At 44.0% G+C, this 27,447-nt stretch overlaps 1 protein-coding gene across 2 annotated transcripts; it reads right to left on the bottom strand.

Moving 5' to 3' along the window:
- Positions 1 to 102: 102 nt before the first annotated feature.
- On the bottom strand, positions 103 to 27,318 carry PDPR (pyruvate dehydrogenase phosphatase regulatory subunit). Of its 2 annotated transcripts, none has more exons than XM_032121768.1 (18): positions 27,033 to 27,318; positions 26,342 to 26,641; positions 23,900 to 24,033; positions 22,858 to 22,939; positions 22,603 to 22,766; positions 21,521 to 21,642; positions 20,566 to 20,683; positions 19,053 to 19,202; positions 15,875 to 16,067; positions 13,977 to 14,101; positions 12,165 to 12,320; positions 11,929 to 12,062; positions 11,394 to 11,542; positions 9,979 to 10,091; positions 9,534 to 9,628; positions 8,827 to 8,916; positions 8,374 to 8,556; positions 103 to 7,483 (listed from the first exon to the last, which is right to left on the bottom strand). In XM_032121768.1, the coding sequence occupies exons 2-18, from the start codon at positions 26,566 to 26,568 to the stop codon at positions 7,079 to 7,081; spliced, it is 2,640 nt and encodes an 879-aa protein (XP_031977659.1). In that variant the 5' UTR covers positions 26,569 to 26,641; positions 27,033 to 27,318; the 3' UTR covers positions 103 to 7,078. The 2 variants fall into 2 exon arrangements, with proteins under 2 accessions (XP_031977659.1, XP_031977660.1); XM_032121769.1 differs by having other exon boundaries at positions 7,079 to 7,483; positions 26,342 to 26,638.
- Between the last annotated feature and the right edge of the window lie 129 nt (positions 27,319 to 27,447).

Consider the following 27,447-nt stretch of genomic DNA (forward strand, 5'->3'; position numbering starts at 1 on the left):
CTTCAACAAGCCTTGTGTCCCTGCAGGATCCCACCCAAACAACCAGGGGGATTTGGATTCTGACACACAAGGCTCTTGCATAACTAATGGCAAAATTCAGAAGTAGTTAAAATGCCTCTTTATTAATATACAAACCTAGCAACATTTAAGCCAACCAAAATATGAAATGAAATCAAGCATGATATAAATACAGCATACATGACAACATGGCCTCAGTGGAGAGCAGCGAACTCACCCTGACTTGTGCGCTTGAGAACAACTGTCCACATCTGCCACAGGGTCTGACAATCAGAGCAGTTTTGTCTCTGCTAAACCCCTCCAAATCCCAACTCAGCAGAGCTGAGACCACTGTTCCCCTCAGAGTGTTGCTCTGGCATGAGGTTTCTCTGACCCCACACTGCAAAGGGATTAAAGAGCCTCCCTGTGCTGCTGGAGACAACCTGCTGGCACCTGCTTGCCAGGGCCCTACGAGGGCAGAGGGAGACGGCCGTAGTGGATGGAGAACCATGCTGCTGACATTGCTCCTTACTCTGTCCCACCTCAGCTACATCCATTGCACAACATTCACAAGCGTAAGGCACTAGAAAAGTGTTTTCACAAGTTCAAACTTCAGCTCTTAAAATTCCAGCAGTAGCAACACATCAGAAATCTTCCCAGCCCTTTTAAAATCTGGTCTCAGGAGACAAAAGCATGAAGGTGGGTTTGGATGAGTGTCCTGCTGCAAGCCTGACCAGGATATGCAGGAGAACCTGTCAAGGACTTCAGAGATATTAATCTGCCTCTGGTTACACTGGAAGAAGTGAGATCTGTCCCACTACAGGAAAAGGAGGGAATTTGAGCATGGAAAAAAACCTCAGCCACAGTGAAAGGCAACAGCACAGATTTTTCTCCATACACATAAAATGGATCAGGTCCTTGCTGGGATGGCTGACAACTCCCAAGTATCTTCTCTGCTTGTAGCAGGTGCCAAGAATCCATTTGGGAAGATCAACTGTTACCAGTACTAACAAATCAATAAATATTAATGTGAACACTTTCCTCATTGTAACGTACTGCTCCTCTTTGTTGGGATTCCTTATTCTAAGCAGATGGGATCTCTAACAGAACATCAGCCCAAGTGTGCCACACCTGCAAAGCAGCTCTGGTTTGTGCTGTAATCCAGAAGCCAGCCTGACATCAGTAATCCAGCTCAGCTTTGAGACAAATGGGAGACGAGAAGTCTCTGAGCCATCTCAGCAAATGCTACGAGCAGCAGCAGATCCCCTCCGCTCCCGCTCCTCCCAACTCCTGCCTGCAAATGTCAGCTGGTACAGCAGGAAAGCGTTCAGGCAGAGAATTTTGTTCCCATTAATGCAACAGGATGCTCAGAGAGTACTCTACACCAGCTCAGGCTTCTTTAGAGAAAGAAGAAAACCCATTACACCACAAGGAAAAAGTGAATAAATACATTTCTGGGGGGGAAACAAACAGGAAGGTGTCAGCCCAGCAGCTGGACAGGCACGGGGGCTCTCAGCTCCATACAAATTCCAGTCTCATACTGCAACGGCAGCTTCCACCATCCCCCAGTGCTTGCTCAAAATTACCAGCTCTGGGCACACAGCTTTCCAGGAAGGAAATCAAGTGGCAGGCCCAGCCAGTGCCCAAACACCTCACCTAAAGCTTTAAGGCATTTTAAATATTCAAAGTCTTTTTTTCCTCTCTAAAATGCAAGGACTACTCATGCCAAGGGCTATAAGCACACTGCTACAGCCATAATACTTAAGGAAAGTTTAAAGTGCAAAGAAAATTTTCAAATTCTTTTTAGTGACAGCTTGAAGTCATCAGATGATACCAATCCCCCACCTTTCCCAAGTTCTATTCCATTCCATGACTGAATGCCTTTTTTAAAATAGAAATCCAAACAATCAATTAAAGAAAAGTTAGTTTAAAACAGGAAAACATCCCGAAATGGGAAGAAATTATTCTAACCCAATATTACAATAAACTCATTTGGGAAGACAAATATGAAGGTTGTGAACATTCTCCTCAACATTATAAGCAGCCAAGATACACAACAAGAGTTGTGTTTTAAATAAAAACGACTTCTGCCCTTGCAAGCAACTCCCCACTCCCCTGACACAGAAACTACCTCGTTTTTACAGATCTCTTCCCAAAATGTCACCATTCTGGTTCAAATGTGCTGGAAGGATGAGGTTGGTGATGTCAGTGCTGTACCTTTACAGCTGCAAGGATGTGCCAGGGAGACAAAAGTGTTCCAGGCAATCAAGTGCACTTCAGGTCCCACTTCTCCTGTGTGGCACCATTTCCTTCATCCCAATGAGAGGCAAATGTGTGCTGGGAAACAAGTGCTAATGCTGTCCCAACTCTGCCTCAAGCCATGGCTCCCACCTGTCCAGCACTAAGGCTGCAGAGGAAGATGCTCCCTGAGCTGGGAATCGAGGCTGATCATCTCTCCAAGGCTGGGCTTAAGGAGTTGAGTAATGAGCAAAGGATCAAACCTTCATTGCACCTCTCCTTCCACCTCAGCTTAGCCACACCACCATCCCTCCACCAGTTTTTATTTTGCCGTGCCTCACTCTCTGATGGCAAAAGGAACTAATGCACTGAGCCACCTGAGGAAGGAGACTAAAGAAGTGTTAAGGACTGTGGGAAAATCCTGGCACAGGGAAAGGGAGGGGTAAATGATGGGATTTACAGCAGCCACAAACCCGCCTGGGAGTTCTGATGTTGGTATCAGCACCATCTAAAAGCTGAAGAACTTAAGTTGATGCAGAGACGCAGACCTAGAGCCAAGATGGCTCTGATGACAAAGCATCAGGTAGAAGGAAGAGAAGAACTTTGTGCTTGAGAAATTCTACAGCAGCAGAGGCTGGAGTTTGGAGGTGTTACAGGAAAAGCAACATGACTGATGGCAACTCAAATGCAACAGTAGAAAGGAGGAATCCAAGCTTACACCAAGATGTGGAGATGCAGTGCAAGTCTCACACAGCCTCCCTTCCTTGCCACAAAATAAGAAACTGTCCAACAAGGCCTGTCAAATCTAGATACTGGAGAAAACAAAAAGAAGCTAAGTCTGGCAAAGACGGATGTGAAAATGACTGTAACACATCCTCGTGAAACAGAAAACATAATTCTAGAAATAGACTGTTAATTGTATCCTCAGATCGTTAAGTATGAACAATAGACTTCCGCTTTTCTAGTACCACTTTTACTCAAGCCTTGCAGTACTCACTCAAGGACTAACAAAACATGAGAACTTAGGAAAGGACACAGCAATGTTAAGACAACATAATATCTCTGTAAAAATCATTTAATGGAAAGAATTGCTACGTCTTCCATAAGTTCCCGCAACTCCAGACAGCACTTGGGCAAGCCATCCCTTCCCATGGATGCACATTTAGATGGATTCACTGGCTCCCTTCCCTCCAAAGATGCCTGTGTGAATGGAATCCACAGGGCTGTTCCCATTCTGGACAGCAAGACCCAGAGAACTGGTAACAACCCTGTGACTGATACACACGAGGTGCAGAGAGCAGACCTGCAGCTTCAGCACAAAATGAGGCCATTTCCCTTTCTATTGCCACAGAGACGGATGCTATTTTTGTGTTTCCCAATCCAAGGTTCATAGTCTTACCGTGCAGAAGGAGAACAAACCACCATTTTAGCAAAAAGCATTTTAAGGCAGTTTTAATGATGAGAATCAGGATGCAGAATTTTACAGTCCCTGTTATTTACCATCTTAGATGTTAAGACTGTGTCACAGCAGCTTCAAAGATCTAATTTCTAATTTCCTAATTTGAAGGTGTACTAAAGGTAGTAACTCTTCAACAGATTTTGTTGCTCTTTTTTTAGGCACTCTAATCATCAGATAAAGGGATTAGAGTCTTACATCACTGCTTAATACCTCGAGATGAAAACACTACGCTAGAAGGATCTTCCTCCTATCAGTATCATTATTTTAAAACGTGATTCAATTGTCCTCTTGACAGGTGTTCAAGTTGGTAAAGGCAAACTATTCTTTACATTGTATGTTTAAAAATAGCCACACCAGAAATTAAATAGACTAAGCCTAACAGCAGTCAAAGACCTCTCCAGTTCTGATATAAAACAAGAACAGAATTCATAGCAGTGAAGGCCAGAGTAGGCGTTAATGAGCTGCAAGACTGACAATTACCAAACCATCCAAGTTTCAAACAGCAAACACAGCGTTACATGAAGTGTTGCTATATCTACCATCATGGTGGAAAACTATTTCCACTCTCTATTTTTGGTATGGAAAAGTCAATAGATCTAGACATAAAATAAACCTTTCAGACATAAAATAAACCTTAGCAGACATAATGACAAAAGTAGCTCATAAAACACAATTTTACTGTCAGAACTGCTGGAGAAGAGACACCCGTGTATGAAAAGTTGCCTGAGGAACTAACAGGCGCCTATAAATTAGGGAAAAGGAAAAATAATCACAAGGAGGAACATAATGTGGCTGGAACGAGTGGTTGGTAACATACTGCTAGCTTTCCAGTTTGGTCTTAACTAGTTCTAACTCTGCAGAGAACTGAACAGCTCAAGCTAAAATCTCTCTTCAGCAGTTTCATTACACACTTCAGCACACCTTGGCCCTATACTTTGCCTTCTCCTGTAGAAGTACTGTGCCTTACTCAGCCACAATGAACGGTCAATGAACCCTAAGCAGAAGGGCTGCTCTAAGAAGCTCTAAGAACCCTAAGCAGAAGGGCTGCTCCACATCCTAAGTATCACATACAAAACACTTTCCTTTGGTTGAATGCCTGTTTTCCTGGATAAGGAAGGCAAAGCAGTGTCCCATAAAACCAATGGAGAAGGACCAAGGTCCTCCCCGGTACACGTCCAGCATGGGAACAGTGGGATCGTGGTATCTCTGTAAGCAGAAAAGATATGCAAGAAGTAATTATAGAGTTTAAACTGCTATTAGATGCTTTATGAACCTTTCATTTAAGCAATTAATTCTAACACACCAGGCAAAATTTCAATTCAGAGAGCAATAATAGGGGAATTTGGAAGAAATGACAAGCAGGCGGAATCTCCGCCTACAGCAGCAACACAGAGTGCTCTGGGCTGCAAGTTCTCAAAAAGCTGCCCTGGTGTGGTCACTCCTTTACAGAAACTGGAAAATTCTGCATGTCCATTCAGAACTAGGTTTGAAATCCTGGAAGAAGCCACACACTCCAGTGGAACCCACCACAAACAAAGGAACGCATACTGAGAGAAGTGACATCTACATTCAACCGACTACACCATATGCTCAAATCCTAAATTCCCTTACAGTTTCCTCAACTGGCAGCCACAGACTCAACTGAAGGCACAGCTTAAAGCAACTAAAGCAGCAGAAAGCAAACTTAAAACAAGAACCAGGGAAGGTTTTGAGCTCATATTTACACTACTGATGCTCACCATTTAACTGGAAAATAAAGTGCCCAAAAATGGTTCTAGACCATAGAGAAAGTGTTCCCCACAGCTAACAGGGCAGACATCAGTGCAAGGCTGTGTTTGAAGTCCAACAGATGCTGAAGCAGAAAGGCCATGAGGAGTATGTGATATCAGAGGCAGGGAAAACATTTAAGAGACCTTTTTCAAGAAAATAAAAAGAGTCTCGGTTTTTGATTGTGCTCAAAACATGAAGATGATGCAAACATGCACAAGGCAATTCAGCATTCCCCCATTTCTTTACCATTTACCATCAGTGATTGAACTGGCACATTTTGACGCCTGAAGAAGGGGTGAATTTCCAGCTGCACCATCTGGAGCATCACTATGAGAAGCCAGATGCAAAGAGCAGTGCTGAAGAAAAGCAATTTATAATCCCACTCCCATGCTCCCTTCACTCCCTTATTCAATCCCTTCAGCAAGGTACTACTGAGAGACAAAGAAGTGCAACAGATTTGAGGAGGAAAACAGAAGACAACTTCTTGAGTCCAGCAGGAGCTGCTGAGATGTTTTCTCACCATCAGTAGAAAACCCAGTGTTTCTTGCACCATAGGTGACACAAATGCTGTGTCTTTTCCTACAATTTCAAAATAACCACGGGCAGCTAAAACTACAAGATAATATCCCCTCCTGCTGCTCAAGTTCCCCAAACCAATGCAAGTTCTCCATGAACCTTGCCAGATGAGTTTGACCAAGTCACATAAACAAAGTGAAAGACAATCCCCAAAGAGACTGTGTATTGTGCAGCTTAAACAGAAGCAGCATTTCAACACCCCCATTTAACATTAAACACTAACATCTGTCCTTGTTAGAAATCAGTATTCCTGCTAATAAAAAAGAAAAAACAACATTCCTTTATAGAAGTGAAATGCACGTGTTGATCTTTGACTGTATTTATAGAAGGCCATTTAGTTTCAGTGACCCCACACAAAAAATCCAATCCCACCAACAACAAACTTACCAGCGCTACTGTCATCTCAATACTCTGATGTTAAATCTACTTGACTCCCTGCTAGGGAAAAACTGAAATGGTGGACAAAGGAGGGCACTGACAGGCTGGACAACACCAAAACCTGTCTCTTGGCTGTGCTCACACAATGCTTTGTCTCATGCCAGTGAGGTAGCTGATCATTCTATTGCTGTGTGCATCGACACACCGACCCCTCTGCAACATGGTATGTGGAGAGCAGGGTGAGGTCAGCCACCACCTGAACCACAAGCAGCAAAGACCTGCCGTCCCATGCCTTTTGCTGGAGAGGAGAGAGGAAGGGTGCAGTCCTCAGGGGTTCACCCCAACCCTTCCCATCAGTAGAAGGCCAGGGCCTTTGGTGCGGTTCACTCCTACACAGGCATCCCTGCATGTTCAGCACTGTGCTTCAACCACTGTGGCACAGGGCAGCCTGGCAAGGGTTGAAGGAGGGAGACAGACAGGATTGGGAAAGCTTGAAAATTAAAGTTTTAAAATATACAAAATGTAACACACTGAAAAAAGTTTAAAAGTTGCAAGACAAGAAAGGAAAAGAAAGAAATATATGAGGTGAGGAGAAAGGGCTGGAAGATGGTGGGAGAAGACTCCAGCTTGGGACAAGGGGTGGGTCTAGTCTACTCAGCACTACTCCCTCTGGTAGCCACTCAGTTCCACCTCATCCTTGCGGCGCCGTTGTGTGAAGAGGGAGCTGAAGGGATAGAGCTTGGCTTTGGCCTGGAAGCGCTGCCCGGCAATGTCGATCTCGTACTCTCCCTGGTTGATGAAGTCAGTCGTCACCACCAGCTCTTCTCCTGTCTTCTCATCAAAGTGGTGCACGAAGCCCAGGCAGACGTGGCGCTCCAGGGTGTAGCTGTAGGCACTGCTGGTGGTCTTGCCCACGTAGCGGCCGTTGCGGAAAATGGGCTCCCCCCACCAGGGCCAGAGGTCCATATCCGTGTCATGGTCCTCAAGAATGAACATGGTAAAGCGCTTGTACACCCCGTTCTGCTTCTGCTCCAACAGCGCTTCCTGGCCAAGAAACTGTATTCCCTGTGGGGAAAAGGGAGCATCAGCTGATGTGAGGGACAGAAATTGTGGCAGCTGCTGAGCTGTATCAGACCAGGTTGCCAACACAAGGGCAATTTACACTTGGAACTTAGGCCCTATCAAAATGGGCTGCCTCCATACACAAGAAGCCCACCTCAGATAGCTTCTCTGTCATGTTTGTTGCTCCAGATGTTAAAAGACACGGAAATGTTTGTGAAGCTGGTCTTTAAAAAAATCATTCTAATTTTCACTCTAGTGAAAACCATGTCTCCATTCCACTTTTTGCCATTTTTCTTGTTCCAGAAGTCTAGCCCGCTTTATAAATCAGAGGGAAACTGTAACTAATGTGAAATTTGTATCCTTAGTCACTATATTCTTTTCTTGAATTGATACAAGCATTTGTTTTGGCTCATGCAAAGATGGAAGAAACAAAACAAGCCACTGATAGCAACAGCACCTGCTACCACAAAAGCATGATATAACTCTGTTCTACGAACTTCCTTGTTTTAGTAAAAAGACAGAACACCTGTTATTGGAGCCTAGCCTCATATTTAACAACATTAAATGCCACTGGGTTCACAGGCTGGCTTTTGCTTCATCAGATTGGGAAAACAGCTTGGAGAAGCAAGAATTCTGAGCATCTGTAAGGTACAGAGCACCTTCTGCCACACTGAGCACTGCACATATAAGCAGTGCCAGGCACAGGTCACTGGGAATGCTGCCCAGGAAGGAGGAAGACAGAGCATTTTTGTATTTCTAGCAGCCTTCTGAAGTACAGGAATATATGTTACAGCTACTGCACACAGCTCCATAAAAACACATCCATCTGCTTGGCTGGCAGCCTTTCAGTCCAGTTCTGCTCTCCCACCAACCCCAGTGCAGAAGGTGGTTACCTTTTCCAGCTTGACCTGGAACTCGCGTCCACACTCCATAGGAGTAGTAAAAGCATCCAGGTCCTGGCCCCAGAATGCAAAGAACTTCTCAATGCGCAGGCTGCGGAGCGCGTAATAACCAGCATTCCGAATCCCGTACTTCTGTCCCATGTTCATCACCTCGTTGTACACGTGAAGGGCGTACTGCAACGGAAGGGTGAAACACAGACTGGCACCAGGAGAGAGCAGCAGCATCTGACACCACCAGGAATGTCACTATCCCCTGCCACTGGAGCACAAGAGCTCTGCCCCACTGGAATGCAATATAAAGCAGGGAAACTCCCCCTGCTGCCTGCAGGCAGCTTTCTTGTGGGCAAACCAGACATCTCATCACCTGGAGTCAACTTGGAAAATGTTTCCAATTATGCATGCAAGCAACTGCTTTAATTAGCTCAGGCTGCAGTGCACTCTTACCTCTATGGGGATATAAAGCACAAAGCCAGGTTCTCCTGTATGAGTGATACTCATCACACGGATGCCATTAGCATAGCCCACGCTCATCTCCTGCAGAATCAGAGGGGTGAAATCATCCAAACTGGAACACAGCACAGAGATCCAGAAGGAGCACAATGTGTAACACATCCACACTGCCCAGCCCTCTCTCCCCCTTTGCCACACGCACATACTTGCAACGAATTTAAATTCCCAAATTCAAATAGTGATGTCCCATTATCCAGACTTGTTAGTCATCTCTTGACACTTGGCAATAAGCCCTGGAACTAGGTCAGAACACAGGTTGTATTCTAGATACAAGACAGAAGTTGAATAGCAGCTATCTGCTCAGCTTTTTAACATGACAGGAGGCAATGACGCCTGAGTCCCCAATCCCAGCTGCCCCTCTGACAGCTTAATTGATTATATGAAATACGTCAAGATATCAAATGGCGACAAGTCTACAGCGAAAGGAATACTGAAAATAAATGCATATTCACCTATATATTTAGCAAACCGAACCCAAAGACAAGTGAGCCTAGTGAGTTCTTTACCAACCTAGCTCAGTAACTGCAGTAAACCTTCCTGTAAATCTTAGTTCTCCTCTAATTACCCAAAACATATTTCCTCTCCTTTCACCCATGCTTTGAAAAACCTAGGAGAATGAGGACAGAAGCACAGTCACTCACTTTGCAAAAGAGAGAGGGGAAGTGTTCTGCAGTCATCGGGGCATAGGACAACTCTGACAAGACATCCACAGCACGGGGGCCAATCAGATTGAGAGCTAAAGAGAGGAACAAAACAGCATTAGGATAAGACTGGAGAAGTCTTGCCTGGTGTCTAACATGCATGTGTGCTCCAATTTCTGAAGTCTTAGTGTTTATTGAATTAATAGGTATGTGTACATTTAAGAACAGAGGAGAGAGTCATTAAACCCTCCACAGTAAAGGAATGCTGTCTTCCTGCTTATGGCTTGCCAGAAGAAAGTCTCCGAACTGCTGTTTTCCTCCAAATATTTGGAAAAGAGACTAAATCGCAACTCCAGGCACTTTAAACAATTAACTGGCATGCAGCAGGAGACACCATTTGTGATTTTGAGCTGTCTGAGGAGGTCTGCTTTCAGTGATTTCTTACCTGTGTACTTCCAGGTCACATCCTCCATGATCAGGTTGCTGTCATCAGGCAGGCGTTTCTTCAGCCAGGCCCAGCAATGAACTTGCTGGTCAGTGGGGGAAATCATGAAGAAGCTGGAACAGATAAATCAAACCCAAGAAACAATGAATGAACAACCACAAAGTGAACCAGTTCATTCTTTGTTCATCAACTACTCGAGCCATTCAGCCGTTTCCAAGCTAACGGGAGGTCAAAACAAGCTGGTTTGTGAAAACCACAGCTAAGGTCTCTGGATCAATGCCATCACATCTGTCATGAAAAGAAATCCCACACTTCAAGCATTACCAGTGGTCTGGTGACAAGAAGTGACTAGATGCGGAACACAGGGAGTTCTGAAGAAAGTTGACAGGGTATCTCAAAAGTCACAACTGGTTTGCAGAAGGGACTTGCAGCTCTTCACCACCAGTGATTCTTTCTACTGACAGGAGTGGATGGTCCTCACAGCAACTTCTTGTTTTAGCAAAAGTCTTTTCACACACAATGGTGGTTATTATTAACAGCTTCGAAAAACAGAACTCCACTTGATATGGGAAAATGAGCTGCTTGTGTGTGTCTCTGACACAAACTGTGAGTTGAAGTACATCACTGACAGAGATACCATCTGTAGAAATCACTAGGCAAGGAGGGAAGCTACTGGTTTCACATAGAGAAGGACAATACTTTAAAGCAATACATGAATGCAGACAGAAGTGGAAGAGAAAGAAAAGCTGTTTCTAATTGAAAGAGCAGCAACAAAATGCTTTCACACCAATACTGTGCAAAACACACATAGAAAACCATCCAGAAAAATAAATCCAACACTCAGCTGGGACATGGCCATGAAGTTCTTAAAAATGAGAGAGCTTTTTATTAGATGCCAAAGAGAGCCCTAACTGGTGAGTCTAAGGATAAAATCCTGTGATCATGTCAGTTTGCATCAGAGAGCAAAAAAAGAATGATAAGAGACTGCAGAAATGAGAATTAAGAGTACATACACTGCAATGAACATTGAAATAATCAAAAAGTAGTATTTTCAATGTGCAATTCCAGTAAAGACGTTGGTCAGGAGTTAGTTTGCACTTAAATGGTTACCTAATTAATAAACTCCAGTGATTGCTAAAAACAATTTGTATCTCAATTAAGAAATTAAACATCTGAAGGTCTAACATTTTGAGGAAATCTATGTTCATCTGTAATCCCAGAAAAAGGCTTATTTTCCCCAATGTTTGTAAGTTCAGAAGCTCCCTTTCATTTGATTTACTGAATTAGGAATATTGGTGGAGAACTGAGACGTTTTAGTTCAGGGTGGTGACAGAAGTTTAAGATCTTCATGAGGAAGTCCTTTAAGGCTCAAACACACAAAGGATCATGGCTAAAGATGTTGTCTGCACACCCACCTGCGCTTGCTGAGCCGGGCTATGCTGCAGTCATTCTCATACCCTCCTTTCTCATTAAGCATTCCTGTATGCACAACATGCCCAACTGGCACATCCAGGTCATTTGAGAAGAGATACTGCAGACTCTCCAGGGCCTCGTCTCCAGTGGACTACATGAATCAAAAGGAAGCGAAAGTCAGACAAGCTGCTTGAGCAAAACAAATCCACTGGGGCAGCTTAAGATCACATCAACGTCCTGGCCCAAATTATTTCAATTTGTGATGATAGTGACACTGATGTCTCAAGCGTAACAGGATACAACAGCGGCACAGTGCTGGAGGTCAAATTCTATGTATAGACTAAGCTGGTATTTCTATAAACTGGGCCCTTAACAGACAAAATCCAATCTGTGCTTAATACTGTGGTACAACCTGAATTTGGCCATACAGTGCGACTTCCTCTATCCATCCTCAATAGGACACAGATTTTTTTGCAAAAGCAGGCAATAATAAACTAAAGCTCACCTTTACCAGGTGGTCCCTTCCTAGGTACTTACACTTATTTCAAACTTGGTAAAAGATGACATGTCAATAACACAAACTGCTTCCTTACAGCACTTGACTTCAGAACCCACAATATCAAACCAGTCTGGTTTGTAAAAGGTTTTGCTGTGATCCAAATCCAGCAGATCTAATACAAAGAAGAATTGAAGGAAAAATTAATAAACTGGATGAATCAAGACCTTACATAGACCAACCAGGAAGCACTAGGCAGAGGAAAATATGATCTCACCTTTCCCAGGTGGGACAAAATACTTGACTCTCTCAAATCCATGCTTCTCCATCCACCTGGCTCCCTGTGCATCCAGGCGGTCGTACAGCGGTGAAGTGCGCAGCTGCCTGCCAGTCTGGAAGTCCCAGCGGGGAACCTTCAGATCACACATGAGGGCTGCAATGGTCATAAAGATCCTTTATCAGGCAAAGTGATTATCTTTATCTAAACTTTTCTTCCAGATTATCAGTACTTACTAATATCTGAACCATTAATAGAACTCCCTCAAAACAGCTCCAATCTTCCTTTTGCTGTTTTTGAAAAGCCACAAATCCATTTTGATCCATTTATAGCTCTTCAAAATCAGAGTAACAATATTTGCACAGAACACTTATATTTATAGATACTTACGGTCTCATGACAATTCTGCAATATAACAAAAACTCTATTTTTCATGAAGTCATGCTGACTAGCATTAATTATGCAGGATTCTTCCCTGGCAGTGCACTATATCAGATATTTTGACAATGCTAATGCTGGGGTAGGCAGCCCACAGCTACAGGGACCATCCAATTTGCCTTCTTAAATAACGGCAATTCAGCCTTTTGTAATTATTGAAGCTTTTCCAAATGGCTTCTATATCTGTTCAGCTAGTATATAATATTTTTATTTAGAAAACAAGTTATCCTAATAAACACTAAGTATCCTCCTTGGTTATGAGTGGAGAGTAATAACTCAAAGGATGTTTGAATACTGCTTTATAAATGTTAAAATTCTACGTAGGTCAGAAACAGCTTAAAACTGAAGATAAGCCAAATATCTCTTACTGAACACTTCCATCATTTCTGCCTCATAGCTAATAATTTAATTTATTTATTGGCAGTATCTCGTATTGGCACTCCTGAAAGAGAGGGTAGAGGGAAGACTAGATTAGAATGGGAACATAACACTGCAGGAATGGTATACAGTGCTCACTCTGTAAAAACTAGAGGGATTCTGCAGCTATCAGAACTGAGGTTTGTACTGGAAAGCAACTGCAGAATAATGCCCAGAGTATAAAGTGATTTTTTCTGGGAAGAAGGTCAAAGCAGCATAAGGTTTTTATTCCCCAGATATAGCAGGGCTAAGAGGTTTACTGAACTTCTCTGCTTTCACCCGAACATATGTTTTTAGTTTAGACTTGGTATTCAAGTAATTGTTCCTGTTATGCAACTTGTGGAGCACTTCATACTTCTATTTAGAACTTGAAAAGAAGTCATCCACAATATTCAGACAATATGGCAGATATTCAAACAACTGGAGGAAACAAAGCATGGCTTTAGACAAGAAAAATGGCATCTCTAATCTATTCTGCAAGGTATTTATCGCAAACTCTGACAGGAGAAAGCAGTATGTCTACGAAGACTTCCTGAATTATGCAAGATAACTGGGTCACCCAGCCATAAGCTGGAAGTGAAGGTATTCCCACACTGTAATGATGTGCAAAGAATAACAATGTTTGAGACAGTGTAACATTCCCAGTTAAGACCCTGGCATTGCTTTTTTAGGCTGGAATCCTACAGAGATACATACAAATTTCCCTATACCAGAGGCAAAGCACAGAAATAGCGGAGAGCAAGGTACCACCAGCATTCTTTTAGAAAAGTGAGTAAGAATGCTGGCAGACAAAAAATCCCTCATCCCTTCCTTTCTCCTTGGAAGGAGCTGTATTGCCACAAAGGAGGTCAAGAAGAAGGAAAATGTTTCTCAGAATGATGGCAGAGGAGAGACAGTGCAGCAAAGTGAAAATCTTGAGACAGCCTGGCCAGAGCTGAATGCAAAGACCTCACTTACGCATGACTTCCATCACACGGTGACGGAGGAAAGTACGACTGCTCTGAAGGGTTCCAAAACGTTTCAGATCCAAAGGCCAGACATTTTCCGACGGATACCCATTTACCATCCACTCTGCCAGGTACCTGATGGAAGAAATAAAGACTAAGATATCAGCCAACATCTTCAGGGAAAGAGTGTAGCTTTGAAGTCAGAAGCAAAGCAGTTTGGACATGAGAATTTCTTACAATAGGGAGAGAGAAGATATGTAACATGGTATTCTAAACACTAGCAGAATCTGGGAAGTTTCCCTTTATAAAATGCATCTACCAGATTTCTAAATTACTAATTGTCCATTAGGATGAAGCATACAGGGCAGCAGGAAGTTAAGGACATGTGCCAAACGAAGCCGGAGCCTGGACAGGTAACCTGGCTGACACTGTGTCATATCCTTGGGTTCTGATACAAAAGGAAGTGCAAGCACATTTCATTTGGAGTTTGAGGCTTCTGCTTTGTTGTTCTTCAGTGCCTGGTGTAGGCTCGGCCACAAACCACTGGTGACAGCATTCATTTAGCACGAGGTGACAGCCAAGTTATGTTTAGCTACACTTCCAGCAGTGAAGGAGGAAGGCATTCTCCAGAGCTGAAGGACACGGGCAACTCAGAATTTAGCAGAGCAGAAGGCTCTGCTCACAGCCAGCAGACAGCAAAACAAAGGGGTTTGGAGCTGATCATGAAAAATTACATTAGCAAGCCAAACTGTTTATCTTGGGGCTGTAGAAACGAATGGACAAATAGTGCTTTTACCTTCGGAAATTATTTTGATTCTTAAGAGAACCTCACTGCAAAGATTCTCTGTATTTCATGTGACAACAGAAAAATAATCATGAGTTGTTTCTCTGGTGAGTTAAATTATTAGACAACAGACAAACCAGTGAAGACAAATGCAGATACTAACACTCAGCATGAAAAGCAAGCAGTTTGTTAAGAAGGCTGTGTGGCAGAAGGAATGCTGGATCACCAAAACTAAATGGGAATCAGAGGGAGAAATTATCATTCTGCATCTTTGCTGCTGAGATCACACTTAAATGCCTGTCCAAGTATCTGCATCAACACAGGAACTGGATTTTACTGGGAAATTATTCCACACCTAACTTACTGTAGGGGACAGTCTTAAAACTACTGTCAGCACAGGCATCACATATATGGTGTTTCATCAGCAACAGATTCACCCTGCTTTCACAGGAATTAACTGCTGTGTCAACTTGAATGATCTAAAGACTTCAATCAAATGATATATTAAAGGGGATCATGAAGCACAGAAGATGAGGAAATACACGTTTTGTTAAGCTTTTATCACTTAAAAAAAAAATCACACCAGTTATAGAATCATAGAATCACAGAATATCCTGAGTTGGAAGGCATGCACAAGGATCACTGAGTCCAACTCCTGGCCCTGGACAGAACAACCCCAAGAATCACACTATGTACTTGAGACCATTGTCCAAATGTTTCTTAAACTCTGGCAGGCTTGGTGCTGTGACCACTTCACTGGGGAGCCTGTTCCAGTATCCAACCACCCTCTGTATGAAGAACCTTTTCCTAATATCCAACCTAAACCTCCCCAACACAGCTTTAAGGAAGCTTACTTGATCCCCAGCTGCTCACTGAGATGTGATGCCAGAGGAGAGGTGTGCAGGACAGGAGGAGAATCCAACATAGATTTGAAATACGCACAGGAGAACATAATCAGAACACAGCCACTGCTCCCCTCCTTCATTCAAGTCAGAAACGGAAGAGGAATCTTTGTCAGAGGAGGTGACAAATACCAACCAGAACATTCTAAACAGAAGGATCATCTGAGCAGACTCTTGGCTAAACCCTTACTTACACACACACAACAGTGATAGACCACTTACTTGCCTGCTCCTCCACCATAGGAGATGCCAGCTGAGTTCATGCCGGCCAGAACGAAGTAGCCCCGCGCGGTGGGCGACTCTCCCATGATGCAACGCATGTCTGGGGTGAAGGACTCTGGGCAATTCACCAACTGCATGATCTGCAGCGTCTCCAAACCTGGCATTCTGCGCAGGAGGGCACTCAGAAGCGGCCCTAGGATGCAAGACAATAAAGAGACAAAAAGTCACAGCCTTCAGTCTCAACATACTTCAGCTGCTTCAGGCAGAAACTGCTTCCGTGTTTTGATACAGTCACAGGAGAAATGGTTTTCTTGCTGGAATCACACTACTCAAAATGGATCACACAGCATACAATAAAAGCAGCCATACTGATCCACAGCAAGAGCCCAGTACTGTTTTCAACAGTGCAAGAGCACTGCTCAGTTCTGTTAGGGAAAGCAATAGGAACAAATATCAAATAGGTATCTAGCAAGGAGTACGAACAGGCAAATCTATATGACACTTGTCCCATGCACTCTGCGATCCTCCACCTACCATCAGCTCAAAGGATTTCCTAAAAATTTGGTATATTTTTCTCTATTTAGAAACCCCTAAATTGATCTCTCTTTTAAGTATTAGACCAATCTTCCCCGGCCTCATGAAAAAATCCAATAGACACAGACAAGGAGTTCCATGTGTTAAAATTTGTTGTATGAGCAATCACCGCCTTCTGTTTTAAAGCTCACACTTGATTTTTTTGATGCCTTCCAGGATTAGAAGAGACAGTGATCAGCAGTTCCCCTTCCAGCCTACCTCATTCTAGATTCTATAGACCTCTGTTTATTTCCTTTCTGTCATCTCCTTTCCCCAGCCCACTCAAGTCACTCCATTCTTGGAAACTATTCCAAGCTTTGATCAGTCTCTTGCTGCTCTTCCACCAGGCCTTCTCCAGTCCTATGATACCCTCTGGAAACAGCCTAGAACAAGAACTAGTATCTGGCAAACCAAGGATTTAGTGTTGCATACTGAACTGCGTTTTCTGCTCCTTTCCTAGTAATTCCTAACTTGTCTTTTGCTTTGACTGCTACTGCGCTGATGCCTTCACAGAACAGAACTAATACAACTGCAAGGTCTGCTCAAAGCCCATCACGTCGCATAGTGAAAACAAGACCATCCCCACACACTTGTGTCACTTCACATTTATCCTTATTGAATTTCCTCACTGCTTCATTGCCCAGTCACGCTGGAAAAGTCCTTCGGCAATTCTTCACAGTTTGACATTTGAGAGCATTAATAAAAGGATAAGATATCTACTTGGCTATTTGCCCAAAAGTTACCTCTGCCTACCTTACCTTTTATCTTCCAGATAAAAGCCCTCAAGATTCAGCCCTAAGAACACTCCTCAGCTTTATGCACAAGCAGTAAAATAATCAGATTTCACATTACCTAAGAAGTTACAAACAGAAAGAGTCTTTCTGACCTGTTCTTTCTCTTACCTCTCTCAAGCATTAGAATTCCAGAGTGAGAGCCTGTAGTTACAGGCTATTTTTTTATTGATAAAAAGAGAGATCAGTGCTGGATTTGTTCTCATACCCAGTCCAATTTAAGCAACTCCACAGCCTATTTTAAAATCAAAAGGTGTTCCAACGACAAAGATCAAAGCAGTAATACAAGAGCTCAAACCCCAGGAACTGCGGCCCCAGAAAAGGATCAAATACTGCCTGAGTAAGCTCTGACTCTGCTCAACTGTTCAGCACATTTGAACAGATGAAAGGGCAATGCTGGAACATAGCATGCAGCTCCTTTGGAAACTTGGGCAATTTGGGGGTAGGAGCAAGCAGTGCCTCTTCATTTCAGCCAAATGAAAACCAAATATGAAGTGGGTGCAGAGCTTGAGCAACACATTACTGAAGCTAGTATCTTCAAGCAAGTCTGTAGGCATCTAGGGATCTAAAAACCTCTAGCATATACCAGCACAAAAGAGACCCCATCCTGGCTCCATCCCCTGGAGTTTAAACTTCTAGAGTATCAGTATGGTTATCTCTCAGAAATAAAAGTAAAATTATTCTGTTTAACCTGAAGCATAGCTGGAAGAACACATTATGACTGAAAAAAGAAATCAGTGAAATTCCATCCATGCCTAGAGTCATGTGCATTCTCAAGGGATGCAGAGAGCTCTGACACAAGGGAAAACTGGATTCCTGAATATAAGGCAAATTTGAAGATGAGAGGGCACATACCAACTTACCGGGCATCAAAGAGGCAGGAGTGGCTGGGAAAGAAAGGGACTCGCAGACCATGCTATGCTCTTTCCTACAGAAAGAGTCCTCCATGTAAAAGTACACATGGAGTATAAAACCAGAATCAAATGAAATGGGAAGAGAAAGACAGAACAGTTGGAATATAATAAACCACCACTGTCAATGGTGGGACGCAGTCTGGGAAGCCACAATACCAACTTCTGTCCACAAAGCAACTGCCATTGATAGAAATGCACTTGTCAGTCCCTGCCGAAGAGAGCTGCAGAAACAAAATACCACAGCTATGTGGCAGGTCAACAGTGTTGATCTACTGCGTCACAAGAGGAGCAGCACGTGGCACTGACAGTCAAAAATCAACTGAAATGGAAGAGCAGCACTGGCAAGTTGATGTAGTACCTTGCTGCTCTAGAGGAAGTTAATACATGCTGAGGGTTAGTGGGTGTTTTTAAGTATTACACAGAAATCACAGAATCCTGGAATGGTTTACGTTGCAAAGGACTTCAAAGCTCATCTCATTCTAACCTCCCTGCCATGGGCATGGGACATCTTACACTAGACCAAGTTGCTCCAAACCCCATCCAACCTGAGCTTGAACACTGAGCAACCTGTGCTAATGCCTCATCACTCTCAGAGGGAAGAATTTCTTCCTAATATCTTATCTAATCCTGCCCTCTATCATTTGGAAGCCATTCCCCCTTGTTCTAGCACTCGGTTCCCTTGTCAAAAGTCCCTCTCCAGCTCTCATGTAGGCTCCCTTCAGGTACCGCAGCCCTTGGTAAAGGGTTTTTCAGCAAATTACTGACAAATGAAGAGATGAGTGAATTTGAGAGAATGTTTGTCTTTCCCATAAGTCAACGACAGCCTGCACTGCCGTGAACTCTGCCTTCTGCTGAAGCCACGTGTTACACTGCTGTGGGAACCTTTCTTCCCTAACATACCAAAATGATCCCAGTCTTCTTGAAGGTTCTGGATCTCCAGCTGGTTCCGTCCCTCTGTGAAGAGAGGTTTGGGGTTTTTCTCAAAGCCTCCTGAGAGGATGCCACCCTGCCAGTTGCGTATGTAGATCCTGCCATCAGGGTCGAAAACAGCTGCAGAGGGAAGAAAACAGGTGGGAAGGGAATTGAGAGAAGGGATATCTGTCTCAGGCTGCTGTCCCACAAACACCAACAACAGGAGGCTGGTGACATGCCAGGCCAAGCCAGCAGTCTCCTGACATGAGAAGGGATAGTCTCAGTCCCCCAGCCCCACGCTGTCAGACCATTCTGGTTCTCACATGACACCCTGGTGAGCCAGTTTAGGTTAAACCATTAGCTCCCACCACAGCCATGCATATTAACTTTTGGACAGTACAATAAACCGAATTGAACCAAGTCAGCAGGACAGTGTTCCCAGGAGCGAGAGGACATAAGAGGGATTCAGATTCCTGGTGGCACTGATAAACTATTATACTGGCTTGGTTCCACTGAAACTGCACCCAAGACCATACGTTCCACCAAGACATGTCCTTCCCTGCCCCTCTTTCTCTCCCTATTCTAAGAACAGCTAATTTTTAACAGATCCAGCTTACTGCGGGCCACCAGCACAAAGAAGGTGGGCAGTACTGGAGTGAGGACGAGCAGTCAGGTCTGGATTGCTCCTTCCACTGGTAGTGTCAACTTGAAGTATTTACGTTACTCCACCTGACATGTTCTATAGCAATTTTTGCCATGTACGGAAAAAGCTGAGAATATATATATATATGTGCATATATACATACATACATATATATATACATGCGAGGGTTTTAATCAGTCAGATAAAAGTGAAGCACTTGGACTCTGGCCAGAGATCTGAATTCCCTGGACAGTATATACATTACTCACTAGAAGCAGAAAATCTTGCTAACAACTGAGAGTAAGTAAATAAAGCTCTCTACTTCACAACCACAGTTTTCAAACACAAAGGCTTTTTTTAAAGAGATCCAAAAGCCAGAACATGGGGGAGGAGCAATTACCTCAAGTGTTTGGGTTGCCCCTACAGCTCATAGACATGTAAATGCCATTGTAAAGCCTTAGCTTCAGTTGGAGGAAAGGAATAGATGGGCCATTTGGGGCCAGCAGCCTGCAAGGAAAACACAGTGCCAAGGCTAGCATACTCTCCAGCCCACAAATGCAACAATCCAAGACTCACACACAACTACTACTCAAGCTAGAGTCAAGGTCATTCTCCTGCTAAGTTGATGAATTCTGAAAATAATTTCCTGCAGGACAAGCTTTCCCAAGAGTAAAGAAAGATATTCTTTCTACCACTGAAAAAGAATATTCAGAGCAATTCAGAGAGAAGGACTTCATAATCCCAAATGAGCTGAGGACCAATAGCCCAAGGTTGGTCTTTTTGTCACAAACTACAAGTCACCTTGGAAAGGCGGGTATAATTCACCAAGAAAAGTGAGAAGAGCTGAAGAATCCTTACTTGGTAAGCTGCTCAACAGAGGCTTCTCCAAAGGATGTGTCAGGAGGTAGAAGTGTTCACAGGCATGGAGTGGGATATGGACTGGTACCTCCCCAGAGTGGCCCAACTCATAGGCCCACTGAAATCAAAAAAGCACAGGTCAGAATGGAAAAGAGAAAAACCAGCTCCAGGAAAAAAAAGCAGGACATAGGCACAGGTCACCTCTCTGATTTTGCTTTCATAAAAGACCAAGTAAGATTTGGTTCAGACCCCCCGACCTTAAACAGACATGACTTTTTTCTCTTTTCTTAGAATTTGAATTGTTTTGGATAAAAACTGGTTTTCTGTTCCCAACACAAGAACTAGAAAAGGGGCTCCAACTCAAAACTAAGAAGTACCAGTTTACAATACGAAAGCAAATTAAGATCTGTAGACCTAAGTCAGTACCAAGTTCAGCATCTAGAAGCAGAATAGTCAGCATTTAGGTGCCTGTGCTAAGACCCTTTACTAACAAGGGAGACAGCTGCTGCTAGCTGAGAAACTGCAATTGTCAGGTGTATTTTCCAGCAGAGAAGACATGACACTAAGGAGTAAAAGCAAACAAATTTTTGGGGAGGGAGATAAGAGGGTAGGGTGAGACTTAACTGTCTCCCTAACAGCCAATGCAAAATTCCTTCTGTCAGAAGGGTGAAGCTCCCAGCAGAGAGACCATGGGCAGAGCTGTACAATAAGCTGCAGGGGCTGCTCAGCAGGTTAACACCCAGCGTTTGGTGCTCAGCAAACAGCAAGCACTGCTTTTCCTCCTTCACACCCCTGCTGGGCTAAGCTGCTGAGTAACATGACTTGATCTACTCCAGTAAACCAAGCCAAAGCACAAACCATTAAAAAACCCCAAAGGAAAACAAAAAAAGTACCAAAGGGAAGTGCACATATTCTTAAGCAACAGAAACAAGAGGAAAATTTTAAATAATTCAACCTGGCCAGCACAGTTGACAAAGTACTCGCATTGAATCCGCCCTCTGTCAGTCTCAACTCCGGTCACTCGACCCTTCTGGACTGTGACATGACTGACACTCGTCCGTTCATGAATCTGGACACCTGGACATCAGAAAGTCAGTATGCCATGAGCCTTCTTACTAAGGTGTCAGACTGTTAGCTTTAAACCCTTACTCTCAACCAAAATGCTTATTTTCTCTTGGAGACAAATATCTATTCTTGACCCAGTAATTCTTAAGCAAAACCTTGTTATTTGTAAAACACCACATGTACAATTTGTACAAGCTGAGACTGTGAAGAGCTACAGACTTTTTTCTATGTGATAATCTGGGTGATAAATAGACCCCCAGTATCATGAAAGAAAAGAGTCTCAGCTATGGATTTCTTTCCATTACAATTCCTTTATGCAACAAAGTCTGCAGTTTCAGATGGCATGACTGGTTCTCTTATGGGAAATTTGTCATTTCATGGAAAAAATCAATAAGCAGTATGCAAAAACAAGCTGGGCTAAAAGAAACTAAGTGAGGTATCTTCCTAAGCAGCTTCTTCCAATCTGACAGACTTTCATCCTTAATGACCTTTATTCCCTGTTATCATATTTAACCTTTCTCCCACTTTTAGACCACTCCAAATTTGCCAAAGTGCTGGGCAAACAGCATTTTGTAGTACATTTCCAAAGCATATGTGCTCAATGAAATACTCCACAAGGCTTAGTCACCCCTTTCATTCGTAGGTAATTAACTATTTTGATGTGTAATTATGAGTCAGTTCTAGGAAGGAAAGAGTGTGTGCTTATTCAGAGAAATATGTAACCACTAAGGACAACAAACAGGTGCTTGATCTATCCCAGGAAACCTATAAAGATTCAGCATGTAAAAAAAATTTGGCCTGTTTTTTCAGAAATGAACAGGTTTAAAGAATCTGAGCTTTACAGAAACGACACAATTTTGGTCTTCAGTGCTCGGTTAGAATATCAAAAGAGATGCAGAACATAATTTTCTTTTATGGAAAGAAGGGAGCTATCATGCAGGGGAGCACACTATAGATAAAAAAAGCTCCTACCATTCTGTGAGGCAGCGGTTGCCAGAGCCAGACTCACATTGGCAGATGACACAACTGCATCTTCTGGCACATACATGGCCCCCACAAGGTCATGAATGTTGATCAGTGGGTGGAGCTGTACCACTTTCTTTGGGCTGATAATTTCACATGGTATTCCCATTACACTGCCACAGAACATAAGAAACACGATGTCATTTGTCTTGCAGGAGAGCTGGTGCACACTGAAGCTGAGTTGTATTTCCTGCTCATACGTACTTCAGCGATGAAGCAATGCGCTTCAGAGAGATCAGTCGGTCCTGAGTCTGAGCCAGTGAAATAGAGCCTGTCTTCATGTACCCTATGACAATGACCAAAGTCAAGTCAGATTTGGACAGGAGCATGAATTCCTTTCCATCTCAGACTCATTGCTTTAATATAATTGCAGACTTTTTGCTTCCACTACTCAGGAGCCTGGAAATTCCACATCCTCAAATAATTTTAAACACTTGCAAGCTAGTAATTAAAAAGTGCATGAGAGAACTTTTCAAAAAGGCAATTTAATTTTTAATTGTGTTCTCTTTCTACTTCATATACTCCTGTTTATTAAAAAAACCCCTGAATTTCACACATGGTGTTAAGAGAGAGAGAAGTTACTGGCCAAAAAGTGATCTAATAACTACTCAGAAGAATAAAACTTCAACAGCTAAAACCAAATATTATGTGACTCCAACACTTGCACTAAATTAGTACTCATCTTAATGGCAGGCACAGTTATTAACCTCTATTGAGTCTGACAGAGATCACAAGTTTTTGTCAGAAGAAAACTTTCAGTGACCAAGTTCTTCCTATCAGTTACATGCTCAAACATTCTGGAGGGAGAAGGAGAATTTCAACATAATCTTTTTGTGTTATTTCCAGGCCTAGACTACAGTAAGAGACATGGCTTTGCTTATGCTTCAGTGTTCCTGTTAACCGCCTTCTCATTTTCAGAAATGAATCAGTACACAGAATGGGCCAACTCGCTCCAGTCACTGCAATAATATTTTCCATGTCCTTGTGAAAATTCCCCCATGTCTGCCCAAGTTACAGGTAACATGCAAACTGTCACAATTTGCAGGTAGTCTGCCTTCAGTTTGCCCATCTGATACTCTTCTCCCCATTCTGATTACATTAGTGACATCTCTTTGCATCTGACTAAGTCCATATGTATTGTTTTTGAACAAGACTTTCAGGCCTTAAGACACTGTAAAAGCACTCTCATTTCAGTGTCAGTACTTCAGTTTCCCAAAGATTACTCAGTGAATGACACTTTCAGTACCTGTTTGCACTCCTGTCTCCTGTTCCAGCTGCTGGTAGAGCTTGTTTGAATAGTGTGCCATCTTCAGATCTATGGACGTGGGCCTGGCTGTGCTCACAATGCCAGCACAGAAGCGAGTGGTACCAGCAGCCAACCTGCAGGAAAAGGTGCAGAGAGGGGCCTCATACAGCTGCCAGGTACACACTCCACACCAGGCTGCTCCAGCAGCTCCACTGGCGGCACAAACCACACAGCAACTTCTCACCACAACACATAGAGCAACACTAAGTTGGACGATGCAGGGATGACACAACCTCTAGGATGATTTTGCTTTTGCTCACTTTTGAAAACAGATTGCAGTCCAAGACAATTTCTCTTTAATGAGTCCTAAATACTGACATTTTTCAAAGAAAGCATTTTTTGTAAAAAAAATATACTTAAGTTGAGCTGCCTGACTTTTCCCTTCTCCGAAGCAGGATTTCCCTCAAATCAAAATTAACCTGGCTTTGAGTCTTGCATATTTGAAGATTACAGTATGAGCAAGTCCCTCTCACTCTCTAACAACTGCCATAGACAGGCACATGTTTCTTGCTCCTTCTAAAACTGTCCCTAAACCATTGAGCTGTTTGGTGAAGGCCTTCTGTAGAGACAGAAACCTACACAACTCCATGCAGCATGGACAGGGGAAGACAAGGCAATTAGATTTAAGCATCTCCCTTGCAGCCTGCTTCCACAATAATTCCAAGTCACCTTTGCTGCTGCTAAAGTCATCATGCATTCTTCCATTTGGCACTACTGCTTTCAGCCTAGCACGTCTACATTCTCTCAATAATTCAACCTAAGATTCAGCTGGGTAAGGAACAGTTGCTACACCCCTACTCAACGACAACCCAAAGAGCTGAAGAACAGTTTTCTCATGCTGTGCTCCTTGTAAGACACTTCTGCTACTGCAATGTTCCTCTTTCTCCTTGAGCATGCACAGACTGAGCCTGCACAGCATCTTAACTCACTGCAGATCTTTAATAGGCTGTTCATGGCCTGCTCCACGCTAGCAAAAATGACACTCCCTTGCAAATGCAGCCCAGCACCCCACTTTGCTCAGAAGTACCCCACTCACAAGGTCTCAGATGCGAATACCCCATTTCTTCTCTCTGCAGCTAGAAAGAACCTGCTGCTTCCCAGCCACACAAACTCCAGGAACCACAACGAATTATTCCTGAAGGCAGTATCAGGTGGGAAGCTCTAAAGTAGATCACAAATATGCAGTCCAGCACTTATTTAGGACATTAGAAGCTGCTGCAATAAACACCTCCTCAAACCCTAAAGTCTCAGCGGTGTCTCGTGCCCAGGATCCCCCATACTTCTTAATGAAAATAACATGAATGCCCCTCAGAAAGGGATGTCTAAAACAACAGCGGAAATGTTGGGATGCACAGTTTTCAACAGGAACTATGTGCTCTGCTACAGAGAGCTGATTCAACTATATGAGGGCACATCTGCTCAACCAAACCATAACAGCCTTGGCTGTTTTACAGATAGGCACTAAATCCTCCAACAAGCTGAATAATCTGAGAATTTAACCAGCTTACAGGGCAATGTTTTAGTGATGCCTGCTTACAACCTCTTGCAGTCTCTGGAGCTTTGCTGGCTATGCAATGCTTTAGACACACATGGCATCCTGCTTTGAGAGGTCAGCAGGGGCTGGAGGAATAACGTGGGTTTTTAGTTCTCTTTAAACAGTTCATCACCTTTGCCAGCTGCATTGTTTTACATGATCACCTGTGATTACAGCAGAGCAGCTAGATATCTCCCGAAAGAACTGTGGTGCATGGAAAACCCACACCAGAGTAGAGTTCTGATGGGAACTGCAGCCCATGGAGGACCCACACTGGAGCCCAGTACTGACCACACCCCACTGTGCCACCCCAGTGTTTCTCAGGGCTTTGTGGGGAGGTAGAAGACCCTGAACTGCAGAAGTGAAGTTGAGGGGAAAAAAAGGTGGTGTTTTAATGTTTGGTTTTTGTTTCTCACTACCTGAATCTATTTTAACTGGCATGAAATAGAGTAATTATTTTAAATTAATTTGCCGTAGGATAAGTGTGTTTTGCCCATGGCAGTACAATCTCCATATCTTTATCCTGATCCACAAGTTTTCTCAAGCTTACTTTCTCTCTGTCTTGCAGAGGGAAATGGCATGGCTGTGTGGGAGTCCGGCCCTGAGCCATGGCTATGCCACCACAGTCACACAAGGGATACTCTTCACCTTGCAGAGCAGCCCTGTGCTTGGGAAGGGGCAGTAAGTGCTGTTACTAATGTTCAGTATAACCTTATTTCTCCCAGGGAAAAAGGCTATTTCCAGGTCTTCACTTTAGTTCAGGTGAAGAGACAGAAATAACATGTTACAGCAGATGTTGTTCAGCATAGAAGTCCTGTTTTGTTGGGTTTTTAACCAGAAATCCTTACCTGCCCTGCTCAAGTAAGACTATATCCTTCCAACCCATCTTGGAAAGGTGATATGCCACAGAGGTGCCCATGATTCCACCACCACAGATGACAACCTGTGCCTGTGCCGGCAGGGAAACCGGATGAGGTTCTGCTGTAGTCGAGGTACTTCGCTGGGAGCTGGTCATTCTCCTCCATTTCGGGTGAGCTGCCCGCCACTGGACATCGGACAGCAATCGGAGAAACATCCTGGCAGCTCTTTATGACTCTTCCTAAAGCACCACCTAGATGTGTTCAGGCGTTACCTCAGTACCACTCCTTCTAGGAAGGAAAAGAAGATGAGTGGTAATGTGAGTCTCATGACACACAAGGCTGGCAGCAGGAAACATCGCATGGTATGTCGGGTATAAGTGGACATGGGAAAGCTGATGAGCAAACAAACAGGAGGGTAGTTAGTCCTGAACAACCACCTTGCCCTTAGAATTTAAACTTAGATCATTAAATAGGAACAGAGCATTACATCTTTGGTTTTGACACAGTGCAACTTGACAATGAGCAAAGAACCAGATGAGAGTTGGAAAAGCCCTCACAACAGTGAAAAGGAGAGCTGAAACACCCATCAGGCACAGATCATGCTCTGCAATGCTTCCTAAAGGCAGAAATTAATAGGGCACAAAAATAAGCTTGATTATTAACGCTGCCAGGCCTTTACCTGAAGGAGGAAACGAAGTTTGTGATCAGAGTAACTGGCACAGGGCACTGGAGAGGCCCCTCCGGGGATAGCTTTACCACAAGCTTTACCCCAGGGCCTGGCTGCAGCAGCTCCAGCAGCAGCAGCACCGGGGGATCTCTCACCCGCAGCCTCCGGTCCGTGCCGGAGCCTGAGGGACCGGGGGTGTCAGGGCGCCCCGGGGCGGGGGGCCGCCGCCTCGGCCTGCTCGCCCCCGACCCCGCGCTGCGGGGCGGCCGGGAGGAGAAGGAGGGCCCGGAGCGGTGCCGGCGGAGGGCGCGCCGGGGTCGCGGAGCGGGGCCGGGGTCGGCGGGGCCGGGGTCGGCGGGGCCGCGCCGGCTCACCTGGGACGGGGGAGGCCGGGCTGACCTTCCGCGCTTTACGGCCGCGGCCGCCG

This window comes from Corvus moneduloides, chromosome 12 (assembly GCF_009650955.1).
Source record: "Corvus moneduloides isolate bCorMon1 chromosome 12, bCorMon1.pri, whole genome shotgun sequence".
NCBI classification, from domain to species: Eukaryota; Metazoa; Chordata; class Aves; order Passeriformes; family Corvidae; genus Corvus; species Corvus moneduloides.